General features: G+C 50.6%; 1 protein-coding gene across 1 annotated transcript in view; it reads right to left on the reverse strand.

Moving 5' to 3' along the window:
• Positions 1-26438, reverse strand: part of SLCO2A1 (solute carrier organic anion transporter family, member 2A1) — a 78220-nt gene that overhangs the window by 28928 nt on the left and 22854 nt on the right. Inside the window, exons 2-3 of the mRNA XM_012663715.1 lie at positions 11762-11899; positions 6054-6216 (exon numbers count right to left, since the gene is read on the reverse strand). Of these exons, the coding sequence (XP_012519169.1) occupies positions 6054-6216; positions 11762-11899 (301 nt within the window). The remainder of the gene's footprint in view (positions 1-6053; positions 6217-11761; positions 11900-26438) is intronic.

Below are 26438 nucleotides of genomic sequence, written 5' to 3' on the forward strand. Positions count from 1 at the left end.
GCCATAGGTGGGCCCTGACACATGGTCTGCAGCCTTCCCGGAGACGCACCGTCCCTGGAGGAGCAGGATGCAGCCTGCCCCCCGGATCTCCTGGCCCAAGCAGGCCTGCCACGCCAGCCTCATTCCCAAGCAAGGGAGACGCTAGACATGCCTGAAGGGCTGATGTGGAAGGGGGAGCCACACTCAGGTCCCCACCAGGCCTGGGCTGGAGACCCAGGAGAACAAGGGGTCCAGGCTGGCCAAAGGGGGGTGTGACCTGCCCACAGAACAGATGTCAAAAGGGCCTGACGGAGTCAACTTCTTTAATATCACTGCTCAGGCCTTCGGAGAGGCTGCCACGCCATCGCCACGGAGTTCTGCCAGCTTCCAGCCCTCACTCTTTCCCTGGCCTTCCCCTGGAGTTCAGCACCGTGGCTTAGTGTTTTCTACCATTTCTCCATGTTTGTTTCTATTCTTTCCTACGTCGCACGTTTAAAAAATGTTCCACATCAAATCTCATTAAGTTTCGTTCTGCTCATCTGTTCAGGGCTTATGTTTTCTCAGTTAAATTAATAACACACATATTATTTGTTCGTTTTCTCTTCCTTTTCAGGTTAAATAGATCCATCGGCCAGGTTGTGCGACTCTCACCTGGACTGGCCACACAGTCACCCCCTACAACACACACGCTCTTTCTCCTCGCCCCTCACAGATGCCCACCCCTCCAACCACCTCCACTCCCCTCTCGCATGCACCCCCCACCCTCCATAACCCACGCCCCACACCCTGCCCCCTCACGTGCACCCCACCTCCCCAGCCCCCACACTTTCCTCTCACACACCTCCCACCCTAGTGCTGCAATCCCCCCACATCTCCACATGTCTGCCTCCCCTCGACATCCACACACACCCTCACACACTCAGCTTCCCACACACAGAAACACCTCCCTCACACACCCACACACTTACCCCGCAAACGCACTCCCGCCGCCCTTCGCAGGGCGTGCCCTTCGCTCCCCTCCAGGGCTCTTTAGCACACACATTTCACACGCATTCACACACAGCTGGGTGCTCCCCACAGAGCTGCCCTGAGTTCACTGCTCTGAGTGGTTCCCCTGCTTGAAAGACCCTGTGTGGCTCCCAGGATTCAGGGAGTCTGCTCTGGGAATTGGGGTGCTGCATGTTCCCCACTGAGTCCACGGACGCAGCCACTCAGGACCCCAAGGCTTCCCCACCTGTGCCTTCCCACCACCCTCTTTCCAGAGTAGGGGGCCCTTGGATGAGTGAGCATGGGTAGGGGCTGGCAACTTCATGAATAAAGGGCTGGAAAGTGTCTCTTCCCTTTCTTTTCTAGACTCCTCCAAAAATACACTCCCCATTCTTCCTCCCCTTAACCTCCAGGAAGCTTCCTGCCTACGGCATCCATTGTCTGCGTGTGGGCAGACTTCCCCCTGGACTTGGCAGGATCTTTCCAGGTTACACCTAGTCCTGCCAGACGCTGGTTTCCGAAGCCCCTTCTCTTATCTCCCGGGAGAACTGGTCTCAGGGCGGCCTGTTTCCCATCTCAGAAAACCTCTGCGCCTACCAGAAGTGGTCTTAGAGGCTTTGGCTAGGTAGCTCGTCTTTTCTCTAGAGGCGCCAGGGCACATTTCTGGACCCCACTGACATTTAGAAAATCTAAACATCCATAAATGTCTGCATGGCCTTTTTAAAATTAGCAATTAGTCGTTAAAGGTCTCCGTGATTCCCACAATGTTCAACCCTTCCTTAATTTTTTTTCCTAAAACACATAGTTACTCTTCATTTCCCATGTTCATTTCTGGAGCAGCTTCACTCCATGGGGAAGAAATCAGCAACAAACACGTGCTAATAGGTCTGGGGCCATTCCTTACGAATAACAGATTTCAAATACCACAACAAAGGCAGACAAATAGAAATTTGCTGAATAGTTAACATGAGCCAAGCACTTTACTTATATTATTTCATTTCAGTTTTACTCTCCAAACATGCTGAAAGTAAAAGTAGTATTGATCCCATTTTATAGACAAGGAAACTGAGGTTCAGAAAGGTGAAGTGGCTTGCCTATGGAGACTTGGCAAGTCTTGGCTGAGCTGGGATTCGAATGCCAAAGTCCATTCCCTACCCATCACACCAGGCTGCACCAACATGAGGATCAAGGTGCAACAACAGCCTAAGCTTCCACCGAGAGAAATCCTACGGACTCACGTGGGAAGATGCAGCAGGGACCATGCCAAGGGAGGGGCCCTGCTCGGGGCCAGAGCAGAGGCCAGTGGTGAGGACTAGGGAGAATCTACCTTCAGATACCCCCAAGCTGCCCAATCCATAGCCAAGAGCTGCTGGACTCTGGCTCTTTATGGGAAATAGGGGCTTTCTCATTTGGGATCTGGAGGATCTACCGCTTTGCTCAACATCTTGGGTATTGTCCCCACCACCATGCGGAAAAAGAGTCACCACTTAATGATTACTGAATATGCCAGTGCTGGGCTAAATTCTGAACATGCATCTTCTCAGCCCTGGCAATCCTACAGGGAACGGTCTATTATAGACCCTCGGGAACCAACTGAGACTCACGGCAGGGAGGAAGTGGCCCAAGGCCAGGCCATTAGGAAGCCTCAGTGCCCAGGTTCAGACTGAGGACTGCCTGGTTCCTGAAGATGATTCAGATTCACACCACCATTGATGGTGGTGCAGTTGATGAACCGCATTTGTTCCTGCCAACCTAGCATATTTCAAAACTAAAGTTTCCAAAGGAATACATTCGAAGTAGGAGTCACATTTTAAGCTTTTCCCATGAAGTGAGACTTTATGAATATTTTTATTTGCACATATTAGCATAGCACAGTCCTGCCCTGCACTGGTACCCAGTGTGAAGCCCCAGCAAGATCCCGTGGATGAGGCTCCTGGGCCAAAGTCCTCCCCATCTCTCCCCTGGCACCGGGAAAATGCCCCAAAGGTAGCTCAGCCCTGAACACTTCCAGCCATTGCTCCGATTCAGGCCAGACCGAGGGAGACTGCTATGCCCTATTGTTGCAATTAAAGTTTGCACAAATAAAATGAACAATGACTATAAAACAGTTCACTCTCCTGGCCTACAGCTCTCCCACTGCAGCCCTAGGAGGCAAGCTGTGGTCCTTCCACAGCCCCTTTGGTCCTCTCTCAGGGGATTCTGGCTAAGAGCACTGAGGGCAAGGCTGAAACAGCAGAGTATTTCCCTCTGGGCTGGGAGGATCGTGGTGGGCTGAACCCAATCTGACCATCCCTAACAAGGAGCAGAGTGAGGCCCGTCTGTAACCACCCTCCCGTGGCCGCTTGTGTGAGGCAAATGCCACTGGGGTGTGGACCCAGGCTGTGGTGAACTGACTCTCGAGGCTCAGCAGGCCACAATGTGTGCCTGGCAGGGCACCCTCCTCTTGGCCTGCCCCAGTGCCCCAGGCTCTCTTGCTAATTCCATGAGCCCAATCTTCACTGGGCCGGGACAGTGCGTCTGGAGAGATGACAGTGCAGCTGGCCTGGCCTCCTAGAGTGTGGCCAGCAACTCCTGACCCTCCTTCTGAGCTGGCTTCAAACTCCTTGTCTAGACCAAGGGGGAGAAAGCACATGGTAGGGCCCCTGGGCTCAGGTCTGTCCTCACCCCTGCCCACCTGAAGCAGAGCTCAGCCTCACACAGTCCAAATGGATCTAAGGCCACGATGCATTTACAAGAAATGACTGGCTTTAAAGAGATGGGGAAAAGATTTCCATGAGCAGAGCCCAGCAGCCATTTTGTCATTAGACATCCCTGTTCCTGCTCCATTCTTTTCCCCTTCCAGCCACTTCCGTCTGTGTACCATAGGTCTTACAACATGTAAAGTAATCCCCTCCCTCTGTCATTCTAATTGATTCATCTCTTGGACCTGGTCTACACATGTGACTGAGAAAAAGAGCCTGGTATTTCAGCAAACCAGAATCGATTCTTTCCTCAGTACATTCCTGGGTGGCTCATTTATCCTCGGACACTTTCAACTCCAATACAGTGGACCAAGGATGAGCATCTATGGACTGGGCCTCGCACAGCTGCTCATCACAAAATCAGTCACTTCCCACAGCTCTTAAAACAAGTGCAAATTCATCCCAAGCCAATACATTAACATAAAATTAGCTCCAAAGCTGTGATGTTTCCAGGGTGCTGAGTAAATACAAATGCAAAACCACTCTGTAAGGCTATTTCCCAACCCAGACCACTAAAATGTCTACAGGGGAAAAATCCCACTGCAAATGGCCCATGGTCAAACATTATAGAACATACAAGGAAATAATCCACCATGAACATGAGCAAGCAGACACAAAACATTGGGGGTACTAACATTCTCAAAACTTGAGCTAAGAGAACAATCTGAAAAAGGGTATAAAATAAATGTATTTAAAATAGCAGAAGACATCTAAGAAAAAATAGAAATCATAAGGAAACACCAAGAAACCATAAAAACTGGACATACAAATTTGAAAAACTATCATAAGAATTTTTAGAAATTAGCAAAATATATAGTGCCAATAAAATTTTCAATGTGAAGGATGGGTCTGACACCAATTAACAAGGCTGGAGAGAGACTAAATGAATAGAAAGACATATTTTAAGGAAATTGTCCAGGATGCAGCATAGATGAATAAAGCACTGAAAACTATGAAAAAGAGATTAAGAGACAAGAAGGCCAGAAATGGAAATGTTGAACACATATATAAAAAGAGTTCTAGGGTAAAGAATGAAGAAAATAGGGATGTGCAATATCTGGAGTATTTTTGGCTGAGAATTTTTCAGAATTAAAGAAAAATCTTAATCTATAAAAGATTTAACACATTGAACTTCCAAACAATTAACCCATAGTCAGATACCTTATGGAAGGCATGTAAAACAACAAAGAAAAGAGAAAATCGTAAATACAACTTGAGACAAAAAAAGTAGGATACCTAAAAACAGATGACAATTAGACTGATGGAAAAGTCCCAACACTATCAAGAAATGCCAGAAGACAGAGGCATGGTAACTTCAAAGTGCTGAAAAGAAATAATTATTAATTTAAAATCCTGTTTATAGCTAAACTATAATTCAAGAACAAGGGTAAAACTGAGGCATTTTCAGACAAAAACTTGGAGATTTTCTCACTCATGCTCCCATCTGAAAGTAACACTAAAGGATATCCTTCAGGAAAAAGAAAATTGAATCAACAGGGTGGGTGAAATGCAGGGAGCAACGGTGAACAAACAAACCAGTAAACTTGTGGGTACATACTTATATTAAATAAGCACTGACTTAAGTATAAATAACAGTTTAATAATAATTTATAGTAATGGCCACTGTGGAGAGGTTAAAGACAGGTGGAACTAAAATATTGGTCAACAATAAAATGGAAGATGGAAGAGGATGATGAACATTAAAATATTCTAGGATTTTTGTTTTGTTCTGGAGAATAGAGACATTCACAAACTTTAGAGTTTGTTAAGTCATAGGTCAATGTTAAATGTAAGAGCAATGGTAAGGCATGTTCTTGGCATGTTCATGGACTGGCAGAATCTATGAACATAGTGAACATGATCAAATGAGGTCATAGCATGAATACACTATAACCTAAAGAATTATGGAAGAATGTACAAATGTCACCAAGTGCTGTAATTAAGCATCGAGAAGATTCACAGATCTCATTGTGATAGATGCTGTGACCCTCCTCCCGCCAAGCCCCTCATGGGCATTGCTCACAGTCGTCCCCAGGCAGGTGGAGCTTGGGTCATTCCTGGCATGAAGCACAGGGGTTTGCAGCAGGAGGGGAGCCACAATTGCACAGTCTTTCCTTAACAAGCCAGAGCTCAGACAGCTGCTTCATAGTTCTCCGTACTTCAGACATTCTGAGCTTCAGATGTGCTTTGGGGAGAAACAAAACAATAAAAGCCAAGGAAACTTTCTGGTGGGAGAGGGTGGCACGACCCGGAGTGGTGTCCACTGCCCCAGGAGTGTCCCTGCTAACTCTATGAGGTTCCGGCCCGTTCCTTATCCCCCTGAGGCAGGGGTTGGAGGCCACTCACCGACGCTGGCCGAGGTGTACTGGTAGGGCTCCGAGAGGAAGTGTGGGAGGGTGAGGATGAAGGCTCCCGCAGCCAGCAGGAGACCCCCAACGCCGATCAGCCGTGGACGGTGCACCCGGCTGCCAAAGTAGCTGACAAAGATGATGAGGATGGCATTGCTGATCTGCGGAGAGAGCAGAAGGGCCGAGTGAGACCATAGACCCTGTCCTCACCCACCCACAGCGGAGGTCTGACCACACCTCATCCAGGAAGACCGGAGAGGGAAGAGGCTGTCCAGTGTCAGCTCACAGTGTCAGCCTTGCCCAGAGAGTTTCGCAGCGGGCCAAGCACAGGCAGTTTTAGATCTCCCTCTGTTGTCAGAAACCCTTCCGGACCAACGGAAGTATGTGGAGATGACAGAAAGCTCACAGCCTAAAATCCATCCATCTTAGGACCTAAACTTTTGGGGCAAAATCCAAGGAAGCCTCCAGTCCTGGCTGGCTCCTAGGAATAAAACATGTTCCCTAATTAAACCCCCAAGTTTAACACATTAACTGCCATGTGAGTTGTATTTAACTCATGCTAGTTTTGAGCCTGGGGCCTCGTGAAGCGTGTGTAACTCACACGTCTCTTCACCATGAGAGTCACGAGAACTATTTTTCAAGTTGTATATAACTCATGTACAAAAAACAATAAAAAATAACAAATTTTTCATTCAATTAGAAAGGATTATTTTGTTTTAGAAGTTTCTATGATATTTTTGTAATAAAACACTGTGGCCCCAGGGAAAAACTTTCTTTTTTCTAGTGTGGCAGTCAATGTGTTAATTAGGCACTAATTAAAGGATCCAAAGACTCCAGATTCAGAGTCAGAATAACAACCAAGCAACATGCTTATCTCATTTATTCATGCAACAACCTTCATTGCACAGGTGACAAAACCGGGGCTCAGAATATTAAGTAACATGCCCACGACCAATGAGGTTGGGAGGTGGCTTAAACCAGGCTTGCCTGACTCTATAGCACCAAGGTGTAACTACAGTGGTCTACTGCCTCTTGACAAGGGGGTTTCTGCACTGACAGCTCTGCTACTGTCCTGCCCCTTCCGCTCCCTGGGCCTGTTTCCACTCGTGTAGAATTAGGGATGAGGACTGCAGCACCCCTACATCCCTTCCCAGCTGGAAACATCGATAACCCCATGTTCCTGGTGCTCCCTGACAGGTGTGCTCTCTGAGCTCCACCCGGATCCGGGGAAGGGAACTGAAGGCTTCAGCCTGGGGGCAGCATCTTCAATGGTAAAGGCTGTGTTGGCATATTCTGACCACGTCTCTATCCAAGAGCAGCGTCCTCTCCCCAGAACACAGTTCACCTGGACTGGAGGAGCCCTGTAGGTCCACAGCACCACCCTGCCCTGCCCACACCCCGGTCTCCTTCTGGCTGGAGAAGCAGGTGCTCCTGGCTCAGGAAACAGGGGCTAGAGCCTCAGTACATGGCTCTCGCCAAGGTCACCAGTGACGTCCTCATTGCCAAATCCACAGCACCACTGATCCAGCTGACCACTTCTTTCTTCCTGAAACACTCCTTCCACTGAGTTCCCAGGACACCACCCTCTCCCACTTCCTTCCCCTGGCTGCTCCTTCTCAGTCTCCCGGGCTGGTTCCTCCTCATCTCCCTGAACTCAGCGTTGGGCCCAGAGCTCTGTCCCTGAACCTCGGCTCCTGTCAGGGTGAGCTGGTCCAGTCCCTCCCGTGGCTTTGCACGCTCTGTGTGTGCTTCTAATTCCCAAGGCTCAGCACATCAGAACTCTCAGTCCTTTTCCTACCCCCAAAACCCAGGCCACCCTCCCTGTCCTCGTTTCACCTCCATGACACCTCCATCCTCTCAGTGGCTCAAGCAGAACCCCTGGGCATCATCCTTGACTTCCCCACCTCATATCCACTCCATCAGCAAATCCCACTGGCTGGACTTCAGTAGCCACCCAGAAGCCAGCGACTCCTCACCTCCCGTCCTGCCTAGATTCCTGCAGTGGCCTCCTAACTGTCCCTCTGCCTCCACCCTCGCCCTGCTGCAAGGGCTGCCCTCACTCAAACCCTCCCGTGGTAAAAGGCAGAGTCTGTCCCAGAGCCTCGGGGCCGCCTCGCCTGCCCTCCCTGGTCCACTCTGCTCCTTTCCCCGCTCCCTCCAGCCAGCTGCCCCAGCTGTTCTGCAAACACACCCCAGGCATTCCCTCCTCTGGCCTTTGTACTTGCTGCTCCTGTCCTGTTGTCCTCAGGGCTTCCTTCTTATCTAAAGCTTACATTAAAGTCTTTCTCTTATCTCCCCCACCCCACCACTGGGGCCTGCATACCCTTTCCCCTCCACCACTTCATCTTTCTTCATAGCACTCCCCATAATCTGACCTACCGTATGTTTTATTTCTATAAATAAATATTTGTCCTTAGACTGATACGTGAGCAGAGATGTTTGTCTGTTCATTCCTGTCTCCCCAGCACCTAGAACAGTGCCTGACACATACTTGGTGCTCATTAGTATCTGTTGAACAAATGAGTGAATGAAAGAGTAAACAGCTGGCTTTTCCAGAGGACACAGTTGCCCAGGAGACCCCTCCAGCATGGCCACGAGTAAGACAGCTTGCAGAGAAAGGGGAAGTAAAGGGGTGAGAGGATGGCCCCGGCTGGGCAGGGAGTTGCTCCAGCCCCTGCCAGACATAGTTCTAGGACATTCTGAAACCTGTATCTGGAAAGAAAACTTCATTTTCATGCTTCATAGATTTCATTTATTTCCTTCTGTTTCCCCATCGTTTTTCATGAGATGACTGTAAATGTCAGATGCTATCAGCTACGCTGACCGCTGACCGAGGCTGACTTTAAAAGGTCTGGGTGAAGGATGGTGGGGGAGGAGGGATGGGGTGCCCGGGCCCCGCCCGTCTGGAGAGGCCCTTCGCGCTCTCCTGGGGCCTGGGCTGTTTCTCTGTGGGAAGCTGGACCTCCACAGGTGTTATGGCTGATGCTGGCTTAAGACCTTGTTCTCAAACTTTTCTTCAGCCATAGAGTCCCTTTGAAAAGTCTATTTTTCCCTTGTATAAAACAAACCCCAAAAATGCAGCTGTTCTGGCTGAGGAGAAGGCTTCAGGCCTCAGCTCCTAAGCGGTCCCTAAAACAGCTCTGTGGACTTGCTGTGACACCCTCTGAAAGCGGGTACAAAGCATATCTGTAACACATCCCTGCCCTTCGACATCCCAAGCCAAAGGGGCCCAGGGAACACGAGTGAGAGGCACTGAGGGCAGGAAGCCTCGAGGCCCTCCTGACTCTGTGTGCTGGCCCTGGCCTTTTGCAGTGGACAACAGAAGCTGCGGCCCCGCAGGGCCAACACGCCTTCTCTCGATAACCAAGTTCCCCTCCTGCCGCTGGCCTTTGATCTCAGCCTGTGTCGCCCCCTGCCTCACCTGCTGGCCCCTGGGGGACTGTGTGAGGTTGTGAGGCTCATGTCCCCTGGAGGCCCGCTACACACACAGGTTGTGAGTTCAGGGGAATGAACTATCTGATGGTATTTGCCTCAAATCACGCCCACAGGCAGGATCTAAAGTCAGATTCTTGAGAAGTTCATCTGAGATTGGAAAAGAGAAGATTTAGTATATGAGTTATCTTTATTTTTGATTGAACTCTAGCTCTGGGGAAATATTATGCCCTTTCATTGCCTAATCAACCTCTGGTCTTAAACAAACCCTGCTACATGTCGCAGCTAGCTACCCCCAGCTCCTTGGAGAGTCCCATTATTCCTTGGCCCACATTTTTGTTTCAAACATAGGGGCTTTATGAATGAAAACTTAACCACGGAGATCATGGATTTGGCTACCATCTGGGCTGGGGTGGAAGAGAGCATTCACTCTGCACGCCGGCTCTGGTTTTGATCAGCAGAGGAGCCCAGAACATTGTGCTGAGGATTCAGAGGCTGCTTGTGGACTCAGCAGGAAAGGGACTGCAGGCGATTAGTGATGCCTGCCAGGGCCATGGAACAGGACTGTGGGGACACAAATGTCAGAGGTCTGTTTTCCCCGATGTCCATCATGAGTGAGGACAACATGTGCCAGGGGCATTACCAAAGTCACGGGCCAACATCTAGGAGGATGCATTCTGTGTGATTGCAGGACAGGGACACCAGGTCCCACAGCCTACATGGTGAGGCAGACGCCAGCACCAGGTATCATCAGGAAGCTCAGGACAGACACACAACCAGGGGGACAGAGACACACTGATATACACACACACACACACACACACACACACACACACACACATAGACACACACACATGCACAGAAAACAGTGAAGGCACACACGTGGGCCTGGGAGTTCAGAGAGGGAGTTCGGAAGCCTTTCAGCCCAGCAAGGACAACGCAGGCTGCAGGACCGTGTGTGTAAATGTGCACGCATGTCGCACATGTGGGGGAGCAGCCCATGGGGGGAGCACATGCAGAGAGGGGCACCAATGGAGATTTCAGCAATGAGTGCGGAGGACATGAGACTGAGTAGACAAGGGACTAGAGGTGCGGCAGAGAGGTCAGCTGTGGATTCACAGAGGAGGCCTTAGCAGGCGGCCATCAGACAGACCCAGGCTCAGACACTGGCTGTGCTGAGCACATGACACATGGCCGACCTGCAACAAAGGACTCAGGCTTTCTGATGCAGGTTTCCTCTTCTGGAAAAGTAACTACAAAAAGAGCCTCTCACCTAGGACTGCCAAGGGGTGGGCACAAGGGGGCCCTGGGGGTGCTGTTGTGAGGGCCATCAAGGGTGGGGGAGGAGTGAAGGGCAAAGCCACGTTCCCTCAGGAGCAGACTGGGCAGGGGAGACTGAAGGGTGAAGGCTGGGGTAGGAGATACCCGCTGCCACATCTTAGCCAGAAGGTGCACAGGGGCAGGGGCGGTCTCTGAGTTACTGCACGACCTGAATTTCGCTTAGTCAGGGGGAGAACCAATCATGGTCCAGAGGAGCGACCAGGCTCAGGGGAAGGGAGGCCACTGCCTCCATCCAGGAGGAGCAGGCGGGAGAGAGAGACGAGAAACCAGGCTGGGCTCACACTCCATCCTGGGCGTGACGGAGGGGCCCTGCTGCTGCCCTCACTCTCCCTCAGCTTCCCTGACCTCTGACCTCCTACCTCAGGCTTCTTGGTCCATCCTGTCTTCTTTGAACTCTGATATGTGGTCACCAAGGGATAGGAAAATGCTAGGAGGTCACAGGTTTTGGAGTCAAGGCCATTGAGCAGCTCTGGCTCCTGTGACCCTCATAAGACAGGGCCTGCCTGGCCTGGGGCTGCTTCCCCACCCACACGCCTGGGGCTCATCCTCCCTGGACTAGGGGTGGGACAGAGGCCACACAAGCTCTCGGGGTGCCACAGAACTCAATCAGGGGCACAGAGCTCAGAGGCAGATGGCGCTGCACGCCTGGGGTAAGCCACTTATACTGCCAGCCGGGATCCCCATCTGTGACGTGGGCATGAGCAGAGAACTGCTCGCAGGCTGCTGTGAGGAGCCCTGAGGTCAGGCACGGGTGGTTCTCAGCTGAGCACCTGGAGCAAGTCAGGCCTCAGGAAATGTGGCTGCTCTCACTGTGCCCATGGGATCTTTGCTGGCTCCCTGGTCCCCTGCACCCCAGTGCACATCCCAGCCCCTTGTGCCTCTGTGTCTCCTGGATCCCGTGGTCAGGGTGATAGACCAGCACCTCCTGCTCACCTCGTTCAAGCTGGAAATGAGACCCGAGGAAGAACTGGAGAGTCCGAAGCGCTTCTCGATGGTGGTGAGGCTGCTTTTGAAGTAGGCGCTGTACAGGAGCTGGCAGAGCTGCAGGAGGCCTTGGCAGAGCACGAACACCTGGGGGGACAGCGACAGCCCGTGAGGCCTCTGGACAGCGAGCCCTGGAGCTCCTAGCCTTCCACTGTGGGGCCTCCGAGGCATGGAGGCCCAGCAGCCGGGCCTGTTTCCTCACCTGTTACCTGGGAGCACTTACTTCGTAGTCCTGAGGGTGAGATGTCATCACTGCTACACTGTGTTCCACCCCCTCGGGAAGGAAAGCATTAGCGGTTCCTCTCATCTCTGCACTGTTATCACCGGTACCATAAATGGCCCTGTAAAACCACTGGCCATTTTCTGACAGGGCTGGAAAGTCACCCTGAGGGAAGGGCCGAGCACCGTGGATCTTCCCTAATGGCACACAGTACACAAGCCCCAGGTCACATCTCTCCACTCCATCTCTCCCCAGCATGCCAGCCTTCCCTGCGCTGCTCACCGCCACGCCAGGCCACCGGGGCCATCAGACCTGTCCTGATGATCCCTGTGAAGATCCAGGCCCTACCCCTCCTGTCCAGCTGGCCAAGAACTGGACCTTCCCCAACACGAGGGCAGCTGGCAGCTCCTCGGACCCTTTCCTATGCCCACCCTGAAAATTGGAGGGGCTTCCCAGGACCCCCATGGCCCTGGCCATGGACCGGAAGCAGAACCAGGACCCAAGCCGCCCATCCCCTACGCCCCAGAGCCCGGCTTTTGGCGGTAGCCGCACTCCCAGCACGTCGGACATGGGTGAAGAAGGCGGAGTGGCCAGCGGGGACCCTCCAGGGCTGGAGACCTCAGAGTCACTCAGCGACTCGCTATATGACTCGCTGTCCTCCTGTGGGAGTCAGGGCTGAGAGGCTGCGTCATACCACAGCCCCCTCTGGAGTTGGGGACCACAGACTGGACCAGCTCTCCGTGCCCCAACCCCTCAGAGCCAGTGGGGCCCCTCCCTGAAGGGACCAAGGAGGCAGGTGGATAAGAAGGCAAAGGGGGTCCCTGGCACATCCCACTGCCCACCGCTGCTGTGACGAGATGTCCGTGCTCAGCTCAGGGAGAGACCCCACCCTTGGTCCCGTCTCTCACCCAGACTAAGGCTCTTCCTCTGATGGGCTGGGGGCCTGAGGCCGCTGTGTCCCAGCCTGCCGGCTCCCACTTCAGGCTGAGCCATCTCGTGGTGCTGGGCTTCCCGCCCGCCAGCTGTGCCATCTCTGCCCAAAGCCCCACGCAGGCGCCCATCCTGGAGGCCCCGTGCTGGTGGAGTTTGCGGGGCGGGGGACAAGTTGCCTTCTCTCTCTGCCCTGGTCCTCCCTGCTGTCTGGATGGTGCTGCCCTCCCCTGCCCCATGTCTTTGGGGTCTGTTTGTCTGTCTTTTTTGTTGTGTTTTTTTTTATATTAAAGCGCCTGGCCCAGTCCCCACCCCCAATCCCTGCACTGCGGTTAATTTATCTGTCGTTTAAAACGCGGCTGCTCTGCTTCTTGCCTCTGCTTCTGCCGTATCCCTAATAAAATGTGGAGGCCCCTCCCTGAAAAAAAAAAATCCCAACACATTCCCATTCCTGACACATCCTCCAAGGCCCACCTCTAATGCCTCCAATAAGGCACCGCGATGTGGCCCCCAAACCACTCGGTTTAAATGGATGTCCCCATTCATGTCCTCACCAAGCTTGTTGTCACCTCTTATCGGGGGTGTCTGTGACTGTGCTGGATGGATGATCATGAACTCAAGGAAGGGGCCTAGGCCATTTGTCTCTGTCTTTCACACTGCCCTGCATGCCTTGTCCTGTGGGTACTGAGTAAATGTGAGTTCCAGGTTGATGGGGACATACACATTGGCCAGGGTGGGAGAGGGGTTTGATGGTGGCCTTAGTTGGCTCCGGGCTGAGCTCTGGGCCTTCCCAGGTCCTCAGTTGTTGGGCCAGGCCCAAAGAGGCTCCTAGCCAGGAACCCCACCCCCTCAAACATCCCCTGGAAGGTGCCCTCGTGGGTCATGCTTTTCCTCCAGGGAAGGGTGGGGTGCCGTTACATTCATAGTCTGCCAAAGTTCTTCCCTTAATTGAAGGGCTGGCATCTCAGGAGAGCAGGGGGCTCTACCTCCATTTCCATTTCCTTTCTGAAGCTAAGGCTACCTGCTCCACAGGGGCTCTCACTCCAGACTGTGGGGTCTCCCACCTGCAGGGCAGAGCTTTTGCTGGGCTTCCAACAGAGCCCAGAACTCCCTGCCTGTCCGCATGTCCCTGCTCACAGCCTCCAGATCTGAGGAGGTCATTATACACGTGAAACCAGATACCTCTCAAACTGCCAGCTGCCCCTGAGCCCGTGTGGCCACCTCACTCCTCACTGGTGGCAGAAGGAAGCCTGACTGCTTGGCGGCAGAGGCAGTGTTCCACCCCTGCCCGCCCAGAGAGCCTCCTCTGGGCTTTGTTTTATAAATTGGAATTCTTCTTAATATTTTTTGATAAAGGTATTTTTGAAAATAATCTTGTCCCACTCTTTCACAAGTGGGGAAACTGAGGTCTAGAGAGGGTGAACCCCAGTGCCTGGCACAGTGCCCTGCATGTAGTAGGCACTTTGGGGCTTAGGTGCCAGTCACTTGACATCTTAGAGTGAACCAGGCCTGGGCCGCTCACCTGGAGGGGCAACCTCAACCAGTCTCGCCCCCCAACCCCGGGTTTCCTCAGCTGTGAGCACCCAGGCTACATTGGTGGGTCTTAACTCAGCTTTGATTCAAAACCACATGGATGGAGGTGTCTGAAATACAGAAGTGAGGCCAAGCCCAGACATACTGAGTCGGTCAGTGGGGGTGAGGCCCCAAATGTGTTATCTGGGAAAGTGCCACCAGCAGAATCTGGTGGGTGACACTGGTTACAATTACTGGACTACAGGATATGTCCTGGGTCTGACCCTCTGTGAAGGATTTGAAAAAGAAAAGCAAAGCAATCACATAAAACCCTTAATCAGAAGGAGTTGCCCCCATGAGGTGGATGACCGGCGAGAGCCACAGCACAGGCTGTGGGAAGCAGCACACATGGTGATGGGATCTGTCAAAGTCCACTCTTCTCCCACAGACACAGGCCATCAAGGCACCTTTGAGCCCAGATGATTCGCTGGTCCAGGCCCGACTCAGGGAAGGGGCAATGTGATTTCGGATGTGTTGCCAGATTCGCCTCCTCCAATCATTCCCTAGAGACCAACGCCCCAAACTCTCTAGACCCTTTCTCTGGACACGCACCCATTCTGCACGTGGGCACGGGCAATCCCATTGGCCCGCAGGATGGCGGCACCCAAATCTCAGCTCCTCATCCAGAACTTTCCTGAGAGCTTTGCACTCAGGTCCATCCCATTATCTGCTGGGCGTGTCCACATGGACACTCTCAGACCCCTCAGACTCACTTCCCAGCTAGGACTCACTGTCTTCCCCCATGAGCCTCTCCTTTTTTTCCTTCATTCCCTATCACTTTCACTCCATTTCTGAAGCCAGAAACCAAGAATCCTCCTGGATGTCCCCTCCTCCTCACCCCCTGGCATTTGCCCCACCACTGGGCCCTGTGGTCTCTTCTTGGTGTCTCCTACCTTTGACTCCTGCCCTCCTCTCCAGGGGTGTGCCCTGGCTCAGGCCCGTACCATCTCTCCTGGGATTACTGCAGCAGCCTCTCCCAGGCCTCCCATCTCCCTCTTCAAATCTTCTGCCACACCACCCCAGGGGGAGCCTTCTCAGGCATAAGCGTGAGCAGCTCATGCCCAGAATGACACCTCCTATAAGGTAAAAACCAATGCCCTAGTGTGATACCAAGGATGCTACAGGTCCTAGAGCCTGCCTGCGTCTGTTCCGTACCCTGCTGGGGCTAATCATAGTTTGCAAAGATGGCCACACCAACCTCTCCCGTCCACATACACCTCTTACATGTGACGATGACACTTCACCGAGAGGTGAGGTGGGGTCTGTGTTCTCTTCCCCTGAACGTGGGCCCATCTTAGTTACTTGCTACTAACAAGGAGAATGAAGCAGAAGTGATGCGATGTGACTGCTGAGGTCAGCTCCTAAAAGCAGATGGAGAACCTTCCTGGGTGTTCCTTTCTTGAGACTCTCAGAACCCAGACATCACATTGTAAGGAAGCCCAGTCTTCTTTCTAATGAGCAGGCCCAGTGTTGGTGTTCAGCTGACCACCCCAGCTAATGTTTCAGCCCTCAGCCAGTGTCAGCTGCCAGACATGTCGCTGAGCAAGACTTCAGATGATTCTAGTCCCAGGCTATGATGCCAGGCAGAGCAGAAACAAGCTATCTCCAACGAGCCCTACACAGATGGCAGATTTTCAGCAAACTAAATGTGGTCATTGTTTTAAGCACAAGTTTTGGGTTTGCTTTGGTTTGTAGCATTAGATACTGCAACACCTGCTGCCACACATCTTGTCATTCAAACACCATCAAGGTCATACCCTAAGAGTCCCCCAGCGCACATGTCTCCGTGCCTTTGCTCGCAATCCTCCCCTTCTTTGTCTGGATAACTCCCCCTGCCCTTCAGGGGCCCCCTTGCCCAGCACAAGGCTCAGTTGTGTGTCTAGTTCAAGGTCACTTCCAAAACTCCCAGCACCCTGTGCTGGCTTCTGCACAGAGGCCTCTCAAAGGCTGACACACACCTGGGGGCAACAGTAGCATCCAGCCAAGGAGTGAAGGCTGGACCGAGGCCAGGCTGGGGCAGTGAGCATGTGGGGAGGGACAGGACCAGGGACTCCTGCACAGGCTGAGTTGACAGGGCTGTCACTGATGCAGAGTGGAAGAAGAGAGCGGCGGTGTTCCCAGCCCAAGGGCCGGGAAGGGGGCAAAGCCATGGGTGGAGACAGGGGCTCAGGAGAGGGAGGACAGTGAGCTCAGTTTTGGAGCAATTACGTTTCTGAGCATTAAGCTCAGGAAAGACCAGTCTCTCTCTATCCAAATGAGTAATGAATTAACAAGAGTGACTAATCACTACCAACCTCCCCAGCTGTCTCATGAGAGGAAGATGGGGAGGGCAGGAGAGAAAATCTGTCTCAGATCTTTTCCTGAAAGATATGCCTTTAAGTATGAAGTCACCCATTTTCTCCCCCCAGCTACTAGGTAGGAGACTCCAGCCCCCCCTGGCTGGCTTCTTCCACATCCCCGCCCCCTCACAGAGCCACCCTCACTGCCAGCTGTTGGCCCCAGCAACACTGTCAGGCCTGGGTGCCTCTTGGGGGCCCTGGCAGAAGTGCTGGTGTGTATCTGAGCCAGTGGGTTCCAGCGGGTATGGCAGATGGAGAAGAATCAGATCATCTGTGGATGCAGGGGAGGGAAGGGCCGGGAGAAAATGCCAGGAAAGAAGAAAGTAGTCGATGGGTGGTTCTGGCAAGGCCACTCAGGGTCACAGCCATCTGGCCCCACGTACTGCACTTATGTGGATGGGACCATGGGACCACAACCCAGGCTGCTCGAACTTACCAAGTACCACTACATGGCCAGCATCAGACAAGCAAGAAACACTCGACATGGTGCAGATGGAACAGAAACCCAACCTCGAGGAGGACATGGGTTTAAGAGTATATTTCGATGGATTGGTGGGAGTAGGAAAAGGTTTGTTAGTTGGGTTGCAACTCACCCTCCCCCATCATTTAAGCATTGTAGTGTTACGGTGTTTGATGACTTGGGTTTTGGAGTCAAACAGCCAAGGTTCAGATCCTGCCTCTATAAGGAATGGTGTGACCTTTGGCTACAATTTGATCTCTCTGAGCAGCAGTTTCCCCCAGTAGTAAATGGGAGCTATGAGGCCACCTGAGATGTGAGGATTGCACCAGAGATGTATTTGCGGATATTGGCACCTTCCTGGCCCACAGTGAGAGCTCCTCATACCAGAGGGCCATTCAATAAGTTGAAGCTTCCTCCACTCCCTCCTCTTGCCCCCCAAGTAATTTAACTGGAGAAAGAAGTTTGGAAAATATTACGAACTACAATCCTCCCTCATGAATATTTGCAATCATATTAGCATATTAGAGGTTCTAAGAAGTCTTTCAGTAAAGATCCCCTTAACTTTGCTTAACCCAACTTTCCCCACACTTTGTTTTCTTGAGACAGAGTCTTGCTCTGTCACCCAGGCTAGAGCATAGTGGCATCAGCCTACCTCACTGCAACCTCAAACTCCTGGGCTCAAGCAATTCTCCTGCCTCAGCCTCCCAAGTAGCTGGGATTACAGGTCTGTGCCACGTCGCCTGGATAATTTTTCTATTTTCTGTATGGATGGGGTCTCACTCTTGCTCAGACTGGTCTCGAACTCCTGGCTTCAAGCAATCCTCCCACCTCGGCCTCCCAGAGTACTAGGATTACAGGTCTGAGCCACCACGCCCAGCCTCCCCATACTTTTCTACCTATGGAACTTCACCACCACTGCCACCATTTTTTTTTTTTATATGACAAATACTAGCATTTTGTACAATATACTTTGGGAAAGATAATATGGCCCTTTTAGAAAGCAGCTTATGGTAGAATTTGAATCTTGTGATTTCTTCACGGAAGGAAAAGAAAATAAAGACATATTACCTGGGCTGGATTATATTCTTTAAAATAGTCTGCCATCATTTTCCATCTCCTCACCCTTTTTTTCTTTTTCTTGGCATTTATTGCTTCCTGAAATTACACCATGCATTTGATTTCTCATTTATTGACATTTCCTCCCACCAGAATATAGACTTCATGGTGGAAAGATGATGTGTGTTTTTTAAGACAACAAATTCCCAGTGCCTGAAATTGCCTGGTTCATAACTGGGGCTCAATCATTGTCAGGTGAACAGTGTGTCTTTAAAGTACTCTTTTTGAAAAAAATTTTTTAAGAGATAGGGTCTGGTTCTGTTGCCCAGGCTGGAATGCAGAGGCTTGATCATAGCTTACTGCAGTCTCAAACTCCTGGGCTCAAGCCATCCTCCTGTCTTAGCCTCCCAAGTAGCTGGGACTTACAGGCACGCACCAACAGGCCTGGCTAATTTTTTTAATTTTTTGTAGAAATGGGGTCTCACAATGTTGCTCAGGCTGGTCTTGAACTCCTGGGCTTAAGCAATCCTCCTGCCTTGGCCTCCCTCCCATCTTGGCCTCCCAAAGTGCTGGGATTGTGTGAGCCTCCATGCCTGGCCTCTTTAAAGTACTCTAACTGATAAATCCATGCTCCAGAATATACATCCATCAGCGTAGCCATTCTTCAATGCTGCAGATTCATTCCAATGATCTGTCCTCAATTATTTATAAATTTCCCCTTCGGCATTGCCTTTAATCAGTCTATGAGCCACACAATTTATAAGACACAAACCAGCATTCATCAGTTTAGTTGCCCTTCACTGACATGGCTCGACTCTAAACCACTTTTGGATATTTCTAAACTGAAACTAAAAAGTTAGAGATTTTCAGCTATGTATGAAGGGACTTTCTAGTGTGGTGAAAATGTTCTACATTTTTATTGTGGTGGTATTTATACAGGTATATGCATTTGTCAAAACTCATCAAACATTTAAAGTCTGCATTTTATTATGTGCAAAGTATACCTCAAAAAGTTGGCTAAAGAAAAAATTCACTTGAAAGAAGATTTGCAACCATGAAAGTATTCAAAATAATGTTCTGAGGCTTTGAAGGGAATTCCACAAACAACTTCCTTTTTTTTTTTTTTTAATTATGAGCGTTGGCAATGTCATTGGAACACATTTGTTTATTCAAGGGGCCTACTTTGAAAGGTTCTAAACCCATATAAATATTGAGGTTAGTGTGTGTGTGCTAATCTAAACATCTAGGTTTACAAGGTGTGTGTGTGTGTGTGTGTGTGTGTACGTGTTAATGTGTCACCTGAGGCACATCTTATAGAAGGAAGCTGGCAGAGGAACCCCATGGAGGGGGGGCAACATTCTTGCAGGTGGGGTGGGTGGGAGATGCTCAGACTTCTAAAGGCAAAAGCCATGCCCACAGCCCGGGTCTTTCTCCAATCCTAACAAACACAAAGAGGAAGGAAGCAGAGAAACCAGAGTGGCCATGAAGGTCTCTCTTCTGACAAAGAAGAAACTTTTAACCACCTGTGCCAAGAGCTAAGCAAGGCTGACAAGCTGCTGAGATGCCAACTGAAGGCACAGAGGGAAGCCCCAGGCCCAAGTCACACTTCAGTGCCTGAGTAAGACAGCCACAAGGAGAAAGGGTCAGAGGATAGCCTAAACATGGTTTCTTCTGATCCACATGTTCACGACTCCCTTTTCCAAACTAAACATCAGAGCTATGATCTAACCATCGCTGGATCACAGCAGCATCTAACCATGGTTACGGGGACACTGGGAAGAAGTCCTGAAATGTGATCGCCAGAGGGTTATTACCTGTTTAATGTCTGAATCTGCCATCGACCAGCTCTGGCTTTGCCCACACAAATCCCAGGGAAGGCAATACTCTGGAAAATCCACCTGATCCTTTATGTCCGCTAGAATGTACCTTCTTTGAGGTGATTCAACACACTGAAGGAGCCCAAGAGTGGGAAGAAAACCACTCGGGAGCAGCAGAAGGGGCTGGACTGAGACACACAGTTGGAGACCCCCCAGTATGGAACTGCTTCTGTCCCTGGATGAGAGCTGTTGGCTTTCCCAAACAGGGCTCTGACAGAGCAAACTAAATGGAACAATTCTTCCAAAGGAAGAAAGGAGGCAGAGAGGGAGGAAAAGGCAGAAGGAGAAAAGAACAGCACCAGGAAACCTTATTCTCATCCTCGCAGGACAGGGGAGAGCCAAGGGGTGTTCTGAGGGCCACGCTGCTGTTCTCTGAATGAGGGAGGCATTGCTTGTGCCTCCCATCCTCTGATAGTCAAATCTGGCCTCAGAGGACATTCTGTCCCTCCTGTCTCTAGGCTGAGCTGACTGCACCCCAGACAGGTGGGAACACCTCTGAGACTGACACATCTCTTGGGAAGACCCAGGACTGCACAACCACACTGACAACCCAGGCGGATGTGAGCAGCACTGGGCTCTGCTTCACAGTCAACTGGAATTCCACCTATGTAATTAGAATCTATTTACATTTCTTTTCACTTTTTAATTTTTCCCCTTTACTTTGAATCAATACGATACATGCATATGTTTTTTAAAAAAATCAAGTAGTCTGGAAGGGCTTAGAATGACAAAGCCCAGCCCCTCAGTCAGCTCCAGCCCACCACCCATCCTGCAGGTCAGGGATGACCACCTCTGTCTTTAGTTTTTAGTTTTTCTGTTGATTATACCCACACATCTCAAAATAATATGCTTATTCTGCAATTTCTTGACTTACCACTGTAGGGTGCATGCTATTATGGAAGGGGATTTAGCGCACTTACACTTGCACCTGCCCTTCTCTCTACTCCTCCCAACTTTTAATAGTTCTGTCAGTACTTTTATTATTAATAGATCACTTCATTTTGTGGCAAGTGAGCTGGGAGCCAGAGAAGCAGGGCTTCCTTCCTGGGCACAAATGCTCACACTAGCTAGCCAGTTCCCTTAATTCAGGGAGAGAAGGCTGCTTGTGTTTTCCCTGGGGGAAGGGGCGGTTCTGCATTAACCCCTCGGGGTTCAGCTCCACTTCTCCTTCTACAGCCTGTGATTCCAAATCTGTGGTCTCTCCAGGGCCGAGCAAGCCTGAGGGCGCGCTGCTACTGCAGGCCCGTGCATGCGCCTGAGGGCCTGCCTTCCTAGTTCTATTTCATCCACTGACACTTCCCAGCCATTGCCCACCTGCTGAAATTACTGACATGCTTCATCCACTCATAGTCTCTCTTCTCTATATTCCTGTTACTGGTTTTCATCATTTTTCACTCATTACTTTCATTATAACGAAGGTGTGAGAGAAGAGGGGAGGCAAACGTCTGCTCAGGCTGCCATCCTGAGTTATAAACCCTGTCCATTTCCTGACGCTGGGCCTTGCAGACAAATCGTGCTGTCCCCACCTTTTCAATAGGAAAAAGCAAGGCTCCGAGAAGTGTATACCTGTCAGTGGACTCAGTTGTCAAACCTCAAAGTGTAACCGGGTCCTCCCTCTCCCCACTACGTTCACGTGTCCTGATACCTTACGTATTTGACTAGAGTCTTTCAAGGCGGTCGTGTGTCTCCGACAGAAGGCACGTGGCCAGAGAGTGGTGCCAGCTCTGGGTGTCTGCCCATCTCCACTCACACTTCTCTTTCTGAGCGTGTCCATTCTCACAGCTCTTTCTCAGTCCTGGCTGGCAATTCACCAGTGGGTAAGATCTGGGAGGTAAGGTTTGGGGTTCAAGAACCCTAATGCAATGGAGACAAAGAAGTGAACTGAACTCAGAAGGGTGAGTCCTGGCTGCTTCCCGATGTCAGAGCTGCAGGCATTTAAAGGGGGAGGAGGGGATCTGGCTTGGTTCCTCAGAGGCCCACCTGAGGGCCTTCAGAGCTGGAGGGGAGGGGCTCCTTCTCCCTGTCCCCTCAGAAGGAGGAGGAAGCTAAGCCAAGAAGCAGATGCCTCCTGCCGTGGAAGGCCTCCTCCAGCCCGACGGCCTGCTACCCCTCCTGTACCTTCTGCAGGGTGCGGCTTTGGATTCAAACCATGGCCCCGTGCCCCAAAGGGGACTGTCTCTTTCAAGAAGTGATTCAGGAAATCAAATATGTTCCCATGCAGGAAGAATGCCTACATGAGATAAAGCGCAGAGATTCAAAATAGCCAGCCTAGGGTCAGAGTTGGTGGTATCCATAGCAACAGTGATAAAAGGTATCTTTAGTATTATTAGTATTATTATGAACTAGAAAAAGCCTTTGAAATCCAAGGTGGACTCTTTTCCCACCTTTCACACTGCCTGGGGGACCCCGGGCAAGGCATCTCTCTGAGCCAAGTCCTGACTGAATCAGACTTGACCAGGGTTTTTCAACCACTTTTTACTTAGTACATGCAGCTTAGATAAAAAATCTCACTTGAAGGCCACCATACAACTAAAATGGATACAGAAGTCCCAAGCTGCATAATTTTGTAGTTTTTGTTGTTATTTTGTATAGTATTATTATGAGCTAAAGAAAAAAAAAGGCCTTTGATATGACAGGATCCTGGGGGCCCTTGAAAATACAAAGATGAGAACAATCTGGAAAAAAACATGCAGATTTCCATGGCAACGCCCTTGTTTGAAGGAAGATAGGGCACAAGAAAGGGAGGTGGACAAACTTTCTAGCTCCTAATAACACCGGCAGTGCTAATCTGCCTTGTGTTGTCCTTGTTCTGTGTTTAGTTTCCTTCCTGGAGGTGCCCTGTCAGGAGCACCGCAGTGGGGTGGGGAGGGCCCAGGCCGGCTGGAGGGGAGAGCTGGAAGAGCGAAGGGTGAGGGATTGCCCAAGGGCAGGGGGGATGAAACCCAAGCATGTGAGACCAGGGGAACTTGCCGGATCAGCTAGAGGCGTGGTGCTCAAGGTTTTCCAGAAAAATAAACACTTTGAAATTATCACTGACATTTCTGTAAATATGTATCCAAATTCTTCAGAAATTCCAAAAGTTATCTCTTTTGTTAAGCCAGAAGCGGTTTTCCTTCATGAAGAACAAGTGATTCAGTATAAGTATAGCTTATAAGTATAGCTATAAGTATAGCTATCTTGTCTCTTGGGGAAGTTGGCAGGAGAATAATTTGTTAGGTTGAAATAAGGCACCATTGGGGAATCTGCTTTGAATCCATTTATGGCAGGAAAATGTACCATATTAACATGGAAACTTCACTGTTTGATATTCTTCCTATTCTTTGTTCTAATAATAAGATGGATGTCAATATTTTTTCTCACATCCTGGAAGGGTTTGAAGATTAAGCCCTTCCCTTCCTGACTTCAAGGAAAGGGAAGCTAGTTTTTCCAAGCAAGAAAGTAGGGATTGGGGACACGGTATCAGAAGAGCCTAGGACCTTAGGAGTTGACCCCAGGGAAGTCAGCCAGGAAGGGAGGGACCCCACGGTACAAGAGGGCAAGGTGGTGGCTGCAGGGAAGCACGGAGTGGCAGGCATTTGTTTTCTTCACATCATCTTGTTTATTTATTTACTTATTTGTCCCCCGACTTGTCAGTCTTGGTCACTTTGGACCTTCTGCATCTGGCTATCTGGCATATGATAAATGTTCAATAAATACTTGCTGAACAAAGTCAATCCTCATATGAACCCTGAGAGGTACATGTGATTCCTTTTGTTTATAGATGAGCAAACTGAAGCTCAGGGTAGCTTACAAAATCGTCTCATGTCACACAGTTGGCAAATGGTGGAGCCAACGGATACTGAGTCACACCATCATTTGCCCCACCATGCTGCCCAGTCCTCTGAGAGTCCAGGGGAAGGAAGGACCGGCGAAACTGTTTTCACCAGACGGCCAGTTTCCTGACGGCCGCGTGCAATGGGCTCTCCAGCAATCGCTGCCCTGGTTCTTGGGGTTCCCCCTTGCCATTTGTGATGTCACTTGCCATCCCCATGTTCTCGCTCTCCTTCTGACTGTTCCTTCTCAGAAATCCTCATGGGAGCCCTCTTCTGCCTCCCCATCTGACATTGACGGTGTCTGGGCTCTGTCCTTTTTCTCTCTATGCACTCCCCTGGCCGTCCCGCTCATCCACCCGCAGGGGAATCCTCGGCTGTAGACCGAAGTCTCACTCCTCGACCCCAGGCCTTGCATCAGACTGCATCCCACACACTTCGACTCCAACTCCAGATCAGTCTCCCAAATCCACACCCCAGCATTACTGTTACCCCACACCATTTCCCCTCTGCTTGAGCTCTCATCCCAGAGCTTCCACTGCCAGACCAGTCTTGCGTCTACTCTGTGTTCTCCCCCTCCTCTGCCACCCTCCAGTCTGGGTCACCCGTCAGCTCCCGCATGGTTCCCTATCACAAGTTCCTACTCAGATCCTACACCCGTTTGTGTTTCCTTTGATGTGTGCTTTAACCAAGGGCCACAGTAATCTTTTAGGAAACTTTATTGGCATATAACATTCACATAGAAAATGAATAAATCATAAGTATAGCTTAAAAAAATGTTCCAAGCTGGGTACACCTGAAGGACCAGTCTTCAGATCAAGAGGTAGATCATTACCAGCTTCCCAGAAGCCCCCGCCCCCAGCACCTCTCATTCACCCCGCACCTCCACCTCCAGGGCAACAAGTTTCCTGGCTTCTAACAACACAGATTAGTGGGCCTGTTTTGTACTTTATAGAAATAGAGTCATTTGGCATATATCAGCATGATCTTCCAAAAATAGAGATGAGACCTGTCAAGATCCTGTAAGAAATCCTCCAATGGATCCCCACCACCTCAAATCAAAATGCAAGCAAAGTGTCCCAGCCTAGAGGGCGCTCCCTACACCAGCCCCATCTACCTTCCACTCCTGCTGAGCTTCCCATCACAATGGTGGCTTCGTACCAACATAACTATGTTATTGTTGGGTAATAGGCAGCTGAAATTTGTAGCTGAAACCACTTCAGGTGATGAGCTTTTGGGGGTGGGGCCATTCTCTGCCTGGGGGCTCTTCATTCTCACCTCCTCCCTTGATTAGCTTCTACTCTTCTCTATCTGGTGGCAAAAAATGTCCCTCCTGTTACACAGTCTCTTTTGTTCCTTAGGGGCACTGAGCCCAGGTTGTAATTAAAACCACCATGAGTGTTTTGGGCCCTGAAGCAATCCTGGCACTCAGCACATACCTGTCACCAGCAAGACAGAAGAGGGAAATGACCAGAGAGAGAGCAGGGTGTTTTTACAAGGAAGAAGCAATCTTCTCTGTAAATAATGATGGATGAACAAATCAAAAGGAAAGAATAAATGTCAGTGAATGATCCTACTGATTACCTAGGCATTCAAAAGCAACAAGTACGAGGATATAGAGTTATCAAACTGGGCTGTAAATTTGTTGTAGAAACAGGTATTTTGCTTCTATTATATCTGTTTACCTCCCAAAAAAGTTCTGGAGCCATAGTAAGTTACTTAGCAAACCCCGTAGATTCTTTCACTTTCTTCAGAATTATGCGCAGGGCCAGCTCCATACCAGAACTCCCAACAAAATCATCTCCGTTTGGAGAATTGAAATCTTGGACCTAGTTTTGGCTCTTGGTCCTGTCAGGCATTTCTGTAGTGGACAAGAGACTGGAGACTGATTGCTGAGCAGTGAGGAAGGGAGGGTATTGGGCTGTTCCCCCGGGGCCAGCTCTGTGAGGAGCTCCAGCAGGTTTCATCAAGAACACGTCAGTGCCCTGGGAAGACATGGAAGGAGCCCTTACCCAGGGAAACTGCTGCCCCAGGGCAGCCTGGGCCCACCCACCACCTGCAGCAGCTCCAAGATGACCCCCTGACAACCCACAACACACACAGCCTGCTCAAAGCCATAGTGGAGGTCTGAGAACAAACCTTCAAGAGTCTGTGAGGGAACCCCAAACAGCAGGTACTTAAAGCAGGGTGAGCAAGCTGCCCACCCCACGAGAGCAAAAGTGCATGGACACCTGCCAGCCCTCCCCAACCAGGGCGCTGGGCCCTGCTCCTGGTCAGCAGGGCCCCGCTCACTCTCCTGAGGCCACAGCATTCCAGTTTCAAACACAAATGCCACAGGTGGGCTCGCTCTGCCTCCACCTGCA

Source organism: Propithecus coquereli, unplaced genomic scaffold, assembly GCF_000956105.1.
Source record: "Propithecus coquereli isolate 6110/MARCELLA unplaced genomic scaffold, Pcoq_1.0 Scaffold12, whole genome shotgun sequence".
NCBI lineage: Eukaryota > Metazoa > Chordata > Mammalia > Primates > Indriidae > Propithecus > Propithecus coquereli.